This window comes from Rhinolophus sinicus, chromosome 15 (genome assembly GCF_057876585.1).
Source record: "Rhinolophus sinicus isolate RSI-liver-muscle chromosome 15, RSI-T2T, whole genome shotgun sequence".
NCBI lineage: Eukaryota > Metazoa > Chordata > Mammalia > Chiroptera > Rhinolophidae > Rhinolophus > Rhinolophus sinicus.
Genome location: NC_142515.1, coordinates 5129176 through 5143650, shown reverse-complemented (window position 1 = coordinate 5143650; position 14475 = coordinate 5129176). Strand labels below are relative to the sequence as shown.

Sequence of the window (14475 nt, the reverse complement as noted above, 5' to 3'; positions counted from 1 at the left end):
GGCAGAAATACCTGAGGACCCCTCGCCCCTTCCTTGGCTCTGTTAGAACTATGCCCAAGAGGTCATTTGGATTTAGGTGTCTGAAGTCACCTGACATACCAAAACAAAAAACAAAAAACAGAAACAAAAACAAAAAATCAATGAGTGTTTAGGACTTTATTTCAGCTTAAAAATTTACATTTTGGCTACACCACAAAGGGAGAAAAGCCCAAAGGGGAAAGGGTCTTTGTAAATCTTTCCCAGTGTGCAAACATGGCTCTCTGGGCCTCAGCACACATGCGGACTCTGTCACCTTTTCTCTCACCCCCTCTATCTACTGCCCTGCATTCCACGTCCTTCCAGTCAGGGGTTCTTTCTCACAACCTGGGGCCTTCTTGTCTGCCAGGGAAATGCCTGCTGCTAGAGGACACGCGTCTGGGCCCTGTCTGCCCGTCACTCGTTCCTCACAGCTGAGGAATTACTTGCCTGCTGGGTGAGTTTGGGAGATGAAACTTAGAAGACCTCTGGGTTCTCTCAAACTATCCCCAAGGAACCTGCTCCCTCTAGAGCACGTATAGGGTCTGCTCTCTAGCCACGCACGGGCCACATGCCTGCTCCTTGGGGCAAAGACTGCTTTCCAGTGGGGCCTGGGAGTGCCTGAGTGAGGCTGTCTAATGGACACGTGAGGTACGAGCGTCCCCACCTGGCTCAGGTCTAAAGCCACGTTTCAGGTGAGCTTTCCTCAGAAGTGATGCTAAGTCCAGTGTTGTCATTTCAGCCTGACTCAGCTGTCACTTCTTCACTGTCCTTGACCCCCTCTTCATGCCATTCACCAGCAGGACATGGAGTCAACTCATGCTTGACAGGGTCATTGCGGCCTGAGCTGGTCCAGGCTGCGTCTCCAGCCTGGCCCAGCACCTCGCAACTTAGGGGCACTGGATGTGTTTCTTGAGTCATGTGGAACAGAATTCATGTATAAATATTTAGGTTGCACATAAACACCCTTGAAAAATTAGTTGTGAATTCCAAAGTATGATTTTGGCCTCTGCAGAGGTCTGCTGAGAGTGAATGAAAAAATTAGAGACAGAAGATGGAGAAAACAATGGTAAGCTTGGCATCCAAGGAGCTCTGGAGTGTTCTGAATGGAGGAGAGAAGGCTGGTTGGATGTTGAAGCAGGAAAGAAGAGATGGAAACACACAAATACACACACACTGACCCTCCTCCCCCAACACACATACACACCGACCCACAAAAGGTAAGCCTTTAAGGTATAAGAAAAGAAAAATTTAGATAAAGGAACTGGAAAGATACATGGAATTGAGTCAAATGCCAATAAAGGTTTTTGGCAGTAATGGGAAGCTGAGGTTTTGGGCAATATTGGGAAATGCTGACTTTTAGAGACCTGATATCCTAGAAAGAGTACTAAGTCAAAGCCAGGCCCCTGGGACCTGCCTCCCAAGCAGAGGGACGGGGTCTTGTCACCGGGGCTGGACCCCAGCCTCTTCTGAGCAGGCAGGGAGATTGCCTACCGGTACTTGTTTCTTGCTCATTACAGGCTTCGAATGATGAGACTCCGTCCTTCTTCCCTCCTGAGGCACACGGATTTCCATTGCTAGCATGTGATCCGTTTTTTGTTCTATGCGTGTTTAGCATCTATTTCCCACAAACCTTTTCCTAGATGAACTTGACCTGATGTTAGAGTAGTTTCTCATATGCTGCCTGACTCCTCGGCCACTCTCTGAGTTGCTCACAGGCTACAAGCAATCATCTATTTTATTTATTCGAGTCCTTTCCCTATAGTATTTATTATTTTGCCTACAATAGATATGCCGCTGTCAGACTGCCAGCCTCACCATCCACTCAAAGACCCCACTAGAAAAACATGTATATACTATTGGACTGCCTGTCTGATCTCTCAAATGTGAAACTCGGTTAATGGAGGGCAAATATCATAGGTAAACATGATTGTTTCTCCAAAGTACAAAGCTGCGTGCCAGCTGTGTGTCAGCACTGGGCTAGCACTGTGGAATAGAGAGGGCATGTGCTGGGGATGGATGGAGGGGTCACTTGTGAATTGTCTTCTGTGCAAAGACTCTCACGGTCTCGTGTGGGAGACGGACAACCGCCAAGATCAGATCTGTGCTGAAATAGACAGCAGTTGAAGTTATCTGCCACCTGCTCTTCTAATGACTGTCAGAGATCACCGGTGTGATCCCTGGTGTCAGCATGTGTGTCTCTTCTGGTCTAGGGGATATGCAACGAAGCACGTGGTGGAAGGTCTGGAACCTCGGACACTGTACAGATTTCGACTGAAGGTCACCAGCCCGTCTGGAGAATATGCGTACAGCCCCGTGGTCACCGTGTCCACAACCAGTGAGTAACAAACACTCTGACTTACTTATGTAAAGACACATGAAGATACACCAACGTGGTGCTGATGGAAACCTCCTGCCTTTTGCCCGGCCTTACACGAGGAAGCAGGAACTATTCCATTTTTGAACGCTGTGATGACAGTGTACCGATGGGGCCTGGCCATCGCACAGGGACATCTAGCTGTGCTTCCACCAACGGGAGGTCTGTTTTTGTGCCAGCAGTGCCCTGTGGGTGCACATTCCATACAAAAGGGGGGGTCACCCCTCTTAGGACATGGGCCAGAGGCCGTGGGTTGAGCAGGTGTTCTCCCGCGGAGAACCAGTGCCTGTCGCCTGTCCTCAGGTGATAGGCAAGGGCCACTCGGTGTTTTCTCCTTTGCAGACAACTTCAGTGTGTGTGTCTTGATTTCTGATTCCCAGGGATGTTGTGAGTGAGGAAGAATGAACAGCGATACTTCCGTCCACAGAATGCAGGAGGGAGAGTGCCACACAGAGGTGGGGGTCAGAGCTGGCCACGTGCCTCTGACCTGTTCAGCCAGTGCCCAGGTCAGGCTAGGGCAGCAAATATTCTTTGCGATCGGTATTTTAAAATGTTTTAAAGATGTGTGTATATCCCATAGCATCTTTTAACTAGACTGTTGTAAAGACTGAAACAGTCAGAAGTGATCTTCCTGGCTCACTCTGAAAACACAGGTCTTTTTGCAGCTGTACAAAGAAAATCTTCCTCTCGTAGGTAAAAAGTCATTTTAAAATGTTATTCAATGTGGCATTTGGCATATATCTCTATCTCTATCTCTATCCCTATTCCTCTATCTATTTTTCCTCTTGTGGGTTTTCATTGTCTCCTTTAGGCATTTATTCATGGACGTTTTTGTGTGGATTAAAGGTAATTCAGATTTTGAGTCAACCTATAATATCTTCAGTTGCAAACAAGGCATTAGGGGACCAGATCTTAGTTTAGCAAACTGAGAGTTTAAAGCTGAGAGTGGTGATGCTGTATACATTCCCAAATGCTCAGCTAGTTTCGTGAAAAAACAAAATTTCAGAGGAGACTTTTGAAGTGGAATGGTCACTGATGGAGATGCATGCCAGTCAGGAAAGAGGGCTTGCCTCTTAAACTGGAGACTTTGAAAGCATTTGCTTTCCTATGAAAGGCATTGAGCTCCTGGAGCTTAGGGGAAAGAAAAGAAGGTAAACCAGCAGAACACAAGTTAGTTCTTGGCGTGTGGAGGGAAGACAAGGGGGCAGGAGAAAAAGTTGGCAAAGGGAGCCTATCATTTGAACAGAGACTCTTGGGGACACTGGGCCAGCATGCTGTGAGGCCTCTGTGCAGCTCCCTCCAGCCCCCCCCTATTCCCAGCCACCCGCAGGCCACCCCCACACCTCTGCCCCTGCTCTCTGGAGCACCTCATGCGGAGCTCCCCCATCACCTGCCTGTGGGCCGCCCCTTCCAGTCCTGCGCCTGTAGAGCTGCTCCAGGGCCAGAGCAGGGCTCAGCGTCAGCCCGCGTGCCTTTCCCTTCTCTGCCATGGACTTTAGCTCTTCCCCCCGGCACAGAGCTGTGCCTCACCGCCTCTAGCAGTACTTCTTGCATCTTATTTTACGTCTTTATCTTCTTTGTCTCCCACCTATTTGCGTGCTCCTGAAGGGAGGGGCGATGGGTCAGTCTGCATGTAGACAACCCTTCATAAATGGGGGTGGACGGATGGCGAGTGGAAAGGCGTAGAGGCGGCATTAAGTGGACGAGCTCGCTCTCAGCTCGCTCTCATGTCTCTTGGGAGCTGGATCTGTTTCCCCCCACCTGGACCTGCAAGGTGAGGGTGAACTGGATGCAGAGGCGACCTTGGTGAGCCTCAGGCGGACACTGGCGTCCTTAACATGTCAAAGCCAGGGCTTCCTGCCAGACTCCACATGCAGGCAGATCTCCGTTTGGAGCTCTTTAGGAGGTTAGAAACCATAGTGCTTGTCTATCAGCTGATAAGGGCTCTGCCTTCTTCTTGCCAAACCGGCTTCCGAGAGGCAGCCGTGAAACCCTGGCTCAGTGGTCCAGGGCGTTTGTCACGGCAGTCCACGGCTCCCATGGGCAATTACCCAGGACCGACTGCAGGGACAAGGGCGTGATGGAGACCGGGCTTCTGGTGATGACCCGGTGAGCTGGGATTCCTGAGCGTGTCGCTGGCAGGTCACAGCACAGGTGCAGCTCTGAGGACGCGGGCTCAGCCTCAGGGGCGCCCCTAGTGGTAAGGTTCAGGTACACTCTTTCCTGCGGCTGGCCCCTGCTCCCTCAGCTCTTGTTACGTTTACAATATCCAAAGCAGACTCTCTTAAGGAGGCAGGCCATGCTGCACAAAGAATTAAAAATATGCACATTGTACAGAACAAGTGAAAGTGCTTCTGTGGGTTGATAATTTGCATTCAGTTTGAAAGTGTTTTAAGGAATTACAAAAACATGTACTTTGAATAAAGGATTCTGGGTCTTTTTTTTTCCAGGTAAAGTACACGAGACTCTTGCTTAAATGAGGCAATTTTAATCAGTTGGGCCCTTAGAAAGAAAGAAAACCAGCTGGTGCTTGTTAATTGGCAAATATCTTCTCCAATGGGCTCATCATTTATTCACTGCTCTTAGCGGAGCGTTAGCTTCCACCAGGAAAGATGTTACCACCACATTAGAATCTCTGCAGCTAAACGACCCTGGTACAGGACAGGAGTGGTGGCCTTCCAAGGACCTCCCTGCCCTTCTCCTCTCCTGGGAGAGTCATTCATTCATTCATTCACTCGTTCATGAGGTCCCCTGTGTGGTGCTGCCTGGTGAGTCCCACCCATACAGGGTGGACGAGCACTCGTGGACATTCTCCCCACGGGCAGCGTCAGTTCAGTATTTGGAATGACAACACTCGGGGTACACATTACAAAAACAAAACCACGGAGTCAAAGCCTGACTTCTTTATTTTCGGCTGCATGAACTGCTGGCCGTCGCTTGGGCCAGACCCACGAAGTCTTGAGGGACTTGGGAGCAGCAGGAGTGGACCGTTTGGCTCAGGCTGGAATTTCCTCTCTGTTCTTCTCCATTCCTGCCTGGAGTGGGAGTAGGAAGAACTGCTCTGCTCTGCCAGCAAGAGCCTCTCCTTTCCTATTTCTCTGTCAAGTTCACAAACGGGAGAGCCGCCCGGCCTCGGTTGACCCTGCTGGCCGTCTTCGTGCCTCTTTGCCCCCCTGACAGTGGTCACGCTGAGAAAGCTTTCTTGCCGCAGATGACAGTTCCTGCTGCCTTGTGCAAGCAAGGAATGAGCAACAGTTATGCCGTTCTCCCTCTCTTCCTTAAGACGACCCATTGTCCTCAGAATAAGAAATGAGAGCACTGATAACCTCTTGCAGAAGCTGGAAAAGGCAACACATTTATTTAAATTATATCCTGATCGCAAAATACCCTGGTCTTGGCTACACAGACGCCTTCAGCGTCTAAGCATGAAATGAAATTACCTCGTTTCCCAATATTTGCACACTGCAGAGCCTCCTGGGCGGCCGCACCAGGAAGTGAGCCCAATGGGAGAGCCATGCTGCTCAGGTAAGACGGACAAGGTGGCTCGGACGTGGTCAGCACGGAAGTGTGCTGGGATGCTGTGTGTGCTTTAGAAGTTTCTTTAAAATCTCAAGAAGTGAACACTTCTCTGAAGCGTTTTAGGCTTTAGGCACCCCCCTTTCATTGTATACTTTGTGGGTGTGTGGGGGTTGTCTCTCGGTCTTATTTATTGATTTAAGATGTCTGCTTGTTTTGAAAAGTTACTACGAATGGATGCATATAGAGAATTGGTCGGCTACCTCAACACGTACTAAACGCCCGAGGAAGGAGTGTGGCCTGACGAGACGTGCTCTGAGCTGCGATGTGATCCACCCCTGCCTGGGTGACCTGCCTGACTCACGCGGCCTTTCTGGCTGAGTTTTGTGGTCTGAAGGAGAACCTAAGCAGCGTTGTGTGAAGTCCTAGATGCAGCTTAATTAATAGGATTTCAGGCAGAAGACCACATTTTAACATTGAGCAGACACAGGATGAGCTTCCCGTGTTCTTCTAGATGATTCCATGAAAATTACTTGTTTTTGTATTTTTAGCGGCAATTGAAGAGTGGGAGTCTCAGAAGTGGGGGCTGTTTGGTGAGATAACAGACTTTCCCTCCACGCCACCCTTCCCCTCCTTTCTGGGAAGCGTGAGGGAAGGGGAACTTGACTCAGTTTGTCCACTACAGTGGGGTGGGTCACATACTACATCATTGTAAGCCATTATACTGTAGCCCAGGGTTTCTCCATGTGCACTGCTGACCGTGTGGGGCTGGGTAATCCGTGGCTGTGGGCCGTCCTGTGCACTGTAAGATGTTTAGCAGCATTCCTGGCCTCTACTTGCTAGATGCCAGTAGCACCAACCCTTAAGTTGTGACAACCAAAACCATCATCAGACTTGATCAAATGTCCTCGGGGGTTTTCTGGGGGCAAGCCACTGCCCCTTGCGTAGCCCGCTAGTGGAACACCGAGCTAGGCATGACCTCCCTTGGCAGGGCAGGGACAGCGTGGGCCTTACATTTTGACAGTTTATCCTGATACTTTCATTCAAAGCTTTTGGTCTAAAAATATGTGTGGAATGATGAAAGGAAGTACAATGTAGCTAAAAAATCTTTAAGAGATTGGCAAGCTCTCGCAGACCAAATTATTTCAAAACAATTTTAACTTGGCCTAAATTTATTTTTATCAAACAGAAGAAAGGGTATCAGCTGAAGGTCATTCTGATAGTGATCCCTTCATTCTTCTGCCCCCGTACCCCAGTTTGTACTTTGTCCAGCTAAACTCCTCCAAGGAAAGAAGGAGAACGGATGACCCAGAGAGTTTTCCCACCCAAAGGAGCCGGAATAGGGACTTTTACTTCCCACTGGGCAGAGATGGCCAGTGGATGTCGGCAAGTCAGGCTGTAAGAGGGAGGTGAAGTGGTGGGGTGAGCCCCAGGAGGCAGTCTGGGGTGAGTGTGGGAGGACCAAGGTCAAGGGTAGAGGGTGGATGTTGTTTTTTAGGGTTTAGAATAATAATAGGCTGAACGTACACACTCAGTGGAACTGGCAGGGGAGAGGCACACAGTTGTCTCATTGTCTCTGGGACCCCCAGTGACTTGGCATGTAAGCTACTTAACAGACATTTGTTGAGTGAATGGACGAGACCTTTGAGAGGACTCAAATGAGGGGTTATACACGCAGGGCCCCTGGGGGTCAGGTAGGTATTCTAAGTGTGGGAGGGGGCGAGCCGAAGGGAGAGGGACTACGCGCTGTACCCAACAAGGGCAGCGGCTCCCACCATGACTCTCCTCAGCCACAGACACGTGGTGGATGCTTACGACACGCCAGGTGCTATTCCCAGGGCTGTGCTTGTATTATTTCATTAAGCTTCATCGTACGTAATTTTAAAAATGAGAAAATCATGGTACGTGAAACCAATAAAGCCGTGACATAAATGCCTTGAAAGAGACGGGCTTCTTTCCCTTGTCCCTCTGTTCCCACATCAGCTGGGTTTTGAACTTCTGCCCCATCCTCTACCTCGAGGAGCTCACGTTCCCCGTGTGCAAAGGACGCCCCCCTGTCTGCCCCACTGCCCGTTGTCCCTTTGCCATTTCTCAGGCTCCTTCTTGCTCGCCTTTACCCTCCTGCCCCCACAGCTCGGAGGAGGCAAGGCCAATGCGACTGTATATTCCTGGGAAGAACCCACATTTTGGATTCCAAATGTTAAAGCAATCTGTCTTTGTTTGTTTGTTTGTTTCTTTGGCAGGGGAAACCCAGCATGTTGTGACAGTTGTGGAGCTAATCCTCGCTTGTAAGAAACATTAAGTCTCATGAGATCTGAAAGGATCGTTTTCAAGTGTTATTTAACATTCACAAAACAGTGCTTTCATAACTTGAAAGTGTCCCAAGCCTTTAGGATAGCATTCTTCTCTTAATGTGTGAAAATAAGGTCCTTTGCAGTAAAAGAAGGCGTCAACTCGGAAATGTAAGATACTGGAACAGCCAAGTGCCTTCTTGGTGGTGAACATGAACATCTACTTAAGGCCACAGGAGGAATGCAGCCAGAACGAATCTTCTTTCGTTATATTTTGGGTGACTTCTTTCCATCTCCTTTCTCCAGGAGAACCCATAAGCAGCGAGTATTTCCATCGAGCTGTCAGTGTGAATGATGAAGATTTGCTGGTTCGACTTCTTCAAGGAGGGTGAGAGAACTCCATTTAAAAACTTGTTTTTTTTGTTTTTAAAATTTTTTAGTGTCCATGAAGTGCAGTGAAATGCATGATACAACTTTATTTTATTTTCTGAAAATTTCCCATGCTTTTAAACTGGCTCCAAAATTGACCTCAGGTGACTGATGTGAGTTTGGCATCGTCAGTAAAGATGACGATAGAGCCCCATGTAAGGGTTATATGTTGTGATTATTTAGTGAAAACTGAAAAAGGGAATGACAAGTCTGGGTATCATATTTTCTCCCCAGAACTAATTTCTGACTCTTGCTTAGATGCCATAACATAGCAGTTAGGCAAATTTCACCCCAAAATGCCCACATCTAATTCCTAATTGAATTAAGTCGTCACTAAATCAGCTGTTTCTAATTCAAAGAGCTGATAGAACACTAGAAGGACAGTGGCGCATATAATTTCTGCAGATGAGGTGTTTGAAGCTGCCTCCTAAATGAAACAAGGGACAATGTCGTCACCTAGATTCTTTTTGAATCAGTAGTTTTGAGTGCCCTAGAAGACAAGTCATCTGTGAATCGGGGCTCTTGCACATTGGAGAAGAGAAGGTTCCCACAAAAAGCAAAGCTGCTAAGCTGACATTTAAGCCCTTTGTGCCTAGCAGGTGAGATGGGAATCGAGGCAAAAGTGTGGCTGTCCACCCCACGGGCTCCTGTTCATGGAGTGTCTGCAGCCAAGATGCCATGTCCTTTTCAGTGTTTTATCAGCTCGCATAATGGTTTTGAGTTGAAGGGAATGCCTCTTTTAAGTGAAATTACAGCAATTTTCTCTTCTTTTCTTGTGAATTTAAAATATTCGGCAGGGCAGTCTAAGACAACAAAAATTTAATGGCCCAGAAGAAATTGGAATTTTCAGTAAAATGAACCATTTTAGCCACCTGTGCTCCACACGCATGAGAAGTCAGCTGCACATTTTCAGGGAGCCATGATGGGCATGTTAATCTTTTTTTTTCTGTTTTTCCCCAGCAACGTGAAGGTTGATGTCCCCAATAAGTTTGGCTTCACGGCGCTGATGGTTGCTGCCCAGAAAGGGTACAGCAGGTGGGCTTTATTCCTTCTCACCTTTCAGTGAGGGGCTGTGGCCGCTTCCGAAGACTCCGGTCAGGGTGGGGATGGGAGGGAAGAGGGGCTGGACGAACCCCATTTCTTTTCTCTTTCCAAAACTGTGCCCTGTACGGGCTAAACAAAATCTCAGCTGTTTTTCTCATAAAGTTATAGGACGTGCATGAGAGTGTGTAAAAATGTGTACTTGTATGGTGAGGAAAAGAGGTAGCCATTTAATTAAACTTTGCAGTATATTTTATATGTCCTGGGAAAACTGGGTTTTAGAGTTTGAATTTCTTAAAAAAAAAAAAAAGAAGAGGACTATTAATTCTGGAAAACAAACATCCCTGATAGGTTGCTAAGGTATAATTTTCACTGATACACTCCATTATCTCTGTTCCACACAGAGGCATAAATACTAATAGCTTATTTTTCAATCATATTTTAACTACTAAAATGCCATTATGGAAAAAATAGAAATGTTTTTTCATTCAATGCTGTCATTTGAAAATATATTTAAAATGGTCATTGACGTGACAGTGGACTAGTTTGATAGTCCAATTTGTTTTTGTGGCATAGTTTGTTTTCAATGAATAATTCATGTAAAAGGCAAAACCCCATTTCGTGTGTGTGTGTGTGTGTGTGTGTGTGTGTGTGTGTGTGTGTGTAAGGGTAGTTTGCTGGTTTGCCCTGTCTTTAAAGCCAGCTGGTCTCTGAAGACGGAGAGGGACGTATTGGGAAGACATGTCGTAAGTATAGTGGTTTTCAGTTTTACTGGATTATCGCTGGTTCCTACTCATTGAAGCTACTTACCCAGCTATGTTTAAATTTGTCCCCTTTAGGCTTGTGAAAATCCTCATTTCTAATGGCACCGATGTGAATCTGAAGAATGGAAGTGGCAAGGACAGGTAGGTGGATGGAATATGCCCGAAAAGTTCCCATATTTGTGTTGCTAGGCTTGTGCCCAGAGGGTTTTTGATGTAATGCAAATGTTTGATCATTTCTTTTGGCAGTCCTGAGAGATAAAGTACCCTGTCACAAAGGAAAGATGGCAACGACGGAACTGTCTCATTCATTTGCTCCCTTAGCCAACAGTGTATTTATGGGGTCTCTATTCTAACGCACATATCTCCCCTCAATCAGTGCCCAGCACACACCCACCGAATGCTCCATAAACGATAGTTATTAACGTGGCATCACCAGCTCTGTGCTGGGCACTCGGTTGTAAGTACTTGTGGCACTTTGTACCTCCCTAAGGGCTGTCATTGCATTTTGCTTTCCTCTGTGAACTAAGTTTCTAGTGTTTCCAAAGACGCTAACGGCGATCAGAAAGGTACAACCTGAGAACTTCCTGAGGTGAAAGGGCTGAGTGCCTTATAGGAGGTCACGAAAAGAGCATGAGCCTTAGAAATCTATACTTACAGATGAAAGAACGTTTTAGAAAGACTTGAAAATGGTCACTAACCCAGTAATTAGATTTAATTAATTAACTTAAATCAGCCAGTATGTACTGGATGACTACAGGTTCTGTGCTTGGCACTTGGGTAGAACAGTGAACAAAATGCAAAGCTCACAGTCACATAATGCTACACACAGACCCAAGGTTTGTGCACTGCAAACTAGCATCTAAGGGTAGCTACCAAACACTGATTGTAAATTGTAGGCCACAAAAAAAACATCAATTTCTAAAACCGGAAAGCCTGCTTACTATACTCACTGCACACAATGCAGAAATAGATTTTGAGTAATAACATATAAAAAAATCACTTATAAATTTAAACAGCAGTTTTCCAGCTAGTTCCTAGGTGATGTTGGAACTAAGCTGTTAAGTCAAGAAGGTTGGAAAAAAATAATAGCAATTTAAAAAGAAAAATGAAAAGAGAAAAAATTTGAGAGGTAGGAAAAGGAAAGACTTAAAAGTAGAAATTGATTAATTAAAAAATAAAGATTGAGATGTGTAAGAGCTGTCTCTTAAACAAAAATCTCTTTAATAAAATGGACCAGTTTCTTATAAATCTTAGAAGAAATAAATTAGGAAATTGTAAAGGTACATAACTGTGGTTATAGAAGAAATTTAAACATGAGAAGAAAAATGCGGCATTTGCATCTAAAGTAGTAGTTTGATCACTTCATTGAAATGGCTGCTTTTTCTGAGAAAATTGAAACCACCAAAATCAACCCAAGAAGCAGAAAATGTGAAATAACCAATACCCATACAAGAAATTAGAAAATTTATTAAAGGATTACCTCCAATATAGCGTGACTGTTCTACCAGTCAGCTTGTTTCATTTTCTAGGTGCTGATAATAACCTTGAACTTTTCCAGAGCAGAGAGGGAAGCAGCTGGAAAGCTACAGAGGATAACCTCATTGCTAAAATCTGATAGTAAGAGAAAGAAACCTATTTGTATGTCTGTTTGTGTGAAGACTGTTATATATCTCTCCCATCTCAACTAAGTGGGCTGTGCAGGAGAGTAAGGATATCTAGTATTAGGCAATGTGGCAGCAGACTTCTCACCAGTAGACTAAAGGTGAAAACCTGTGTGTGTGTAGATGCAGAACAAAAATTCGGTGTAACACATCACATCAAGATACTTTAAAAAGTATCTTATTTTTTTAAAGTGCAGGATACTTTCAGCCCTGGGACAGTGGGAATATGGGAATGAGTGAACCTTTTGATGGCATCATACAAACCTGTCTATCATCTCAGATGATCAGCCAGTGTCACCCTTAGTGTTGACAGATTCCTTTGAAAAATTAGTAATGAAGCCCATGGTCAAGAGAGCTCAATGTCAAATCCCAACTCCTGTCTGGATGGGGTGCGTGACCTTGGGCAGTTACTTAACCTCTCGATACCTCAATTTCCCCATCTATAAAATAGGGATAATAGAAGTATTTACAGGCTTGTGAGCATTTAATGAGTCTGTATATGGAAAAAAACACATAAACAGTGCTAGGCATATAGTTAACTACAAGTTACATATTGCTATTTCATGATTGGTATTTTGGCAAGCTGATCAGCTCAGCAAGACATGAAATGAGGTGAGAGGCATGGTTCCTTTCCTGTAGAACCAAAAAGAATTAGCTTTCAAATATTTGGACTTAATAAGGAGGTTCAGTAAAATGGCCAGCTTAAAATAAAGAAAAAAAATTTCTTAAATAATGGCAATCAATAACTAGTTAATAAATACAATAAGGGAACCAAAATAGAATAAAAAATAAAACATCTGATAAAAGTAAGAAATTTGTATACAAAAACCTATAAAAATTTACTGAAAGATAAAGATTTAAAAACTCGGGGCATGTACCATATGCCAGTATGGCAAGATCAAATATTATAAAAATTTCAGTTTTTCTCTAATTAAATATAGGTTCAGTGTAGACTCAAATGGAGTTTTTCTTGAGAACCTGTCAAAATGATTCTGTAATTTATCTGGAGGAACAAATAGATGATACTAGCTACCAAAACTTTGTCAAAGAAGAATGTGAAAGGACTTGCTTTGACAGTTATTTAAATGCTCATAAAATTTTAAGTAATTACGGTAGTATGATACTGGTACAATAATTGGAAAAAAGATAAATAGAATGGAATATAAATCCTAAAATCAATCTCCGTAGACATTAGAATTTAATATGTGACACGACGGGGGCAACACAGATCAGTGACGAAGTTGCTGGAAAAATAGGCTACTTGAAGAAAAAAAAATTAAGCTAAATCCTGGCCTTCCAGCATACATCCAGATAAATTCCAGGTGAATTAAAAATTAAATGTAAAAAACAAAACCATAGAAAACACAGGCATATACTGTGTTTCCCTGAAAATAAGACCTAGCTGGGCCATCAGCTTTAATGCATCTTTTGGAGCAAAAATTAATATAAGACCTGGTCTTATTTTGCTATAAGACCAGGTCTATTATATTATATTATATTATATTATATTATAAAATATAATATTATAGTATATTAAATATATTATAGTATATTAAATATGTTATTATATAGTGTTATATAGTATATTAAATATATTATATTATTAAATATATTATATTACATTAAATATATATTATTATTTTTATATAATACTATATAATATTTAATATGCTATAATATACCATAATATATACTCTATATTACTATACTATACTATAATATATTTAACATACTACAATATTATATTTTACTACATAGTATAATATAATATAATATAATACCTGGTCTTATATTATAATAAAATAAGACCGGGTCTTATATTAACTTTTGCTCCAAAAGACGTATTAGAGCTGATGGTCCAGCTGGGTCTTATTTTCAGGGAAAAAGGGATCTATCTGATCTCATAATGTGAGAGACTAAAGGATTATGAGAAATTACGAAGAAAAAGATTAAGAATACATCATACATTTGAAAAAACTTAATTACAAAGTCAAGGACAATCTGGGGCAAGATTTGCAAACATAGACAAATTACTGGCAACTTTAAATATAGAAAATACATACCTATGCTTACACCCAAAAAATCTATACACAGTAGAAAAAGCAATTTGCAGAGAAGACAATTCATAGCAGAATAAATTAATTCATATGAAAAATGCTTAGCCCTGCTAGTAATAAATGTCCATCTATCACATTAGCAGTTAAAACATGATGGTAGTGTTGGTACAGGGTCAGTAAAATGGACACTTTCAGATGCAGTTGATACAAGTGTGAACTGACGTGACCTTTTGGAAATGAACTTGGCAACATGCATCGGATGCAAACACCCTCAGCCCTGGGCAGGTGAAGGGCCGCTCTCTTCTTCCTGGGAGTGTCCAAGAA

The 14475-nt window shown here is 43.8% G+C and overlaps 1 protein-coding gene across 1 annotated transcript in view; it reads left to right on the top strand.

Annotated features, from left to right (window-relative positions):
• Positions 1–14475, top strand: part of FANK1 (fibronectin type III and ankyrin repeat domains 1) — a 78819-nt gene that overhangs the window by 56393 nt on the left and 7951 nt on the right. Inside the window, exons 3-6 of the mRNA XM_074338662.2 lie at positions 2229–2353; positions 8506–8587; positions 9589–9663; positions 10509–10574. Of these exons, the coding sequence (XP_074194763.2) occupies positions 2229–2353; positions 8506–8587; positions 9589–9663; positions 10509–10574 (348 nt within the window). The remainder of the gene's footprint in view (positions 1–2228; positions 2354–8505; positions 8588–9588; positions 9664–10508; positions 10575–14475) is intronic.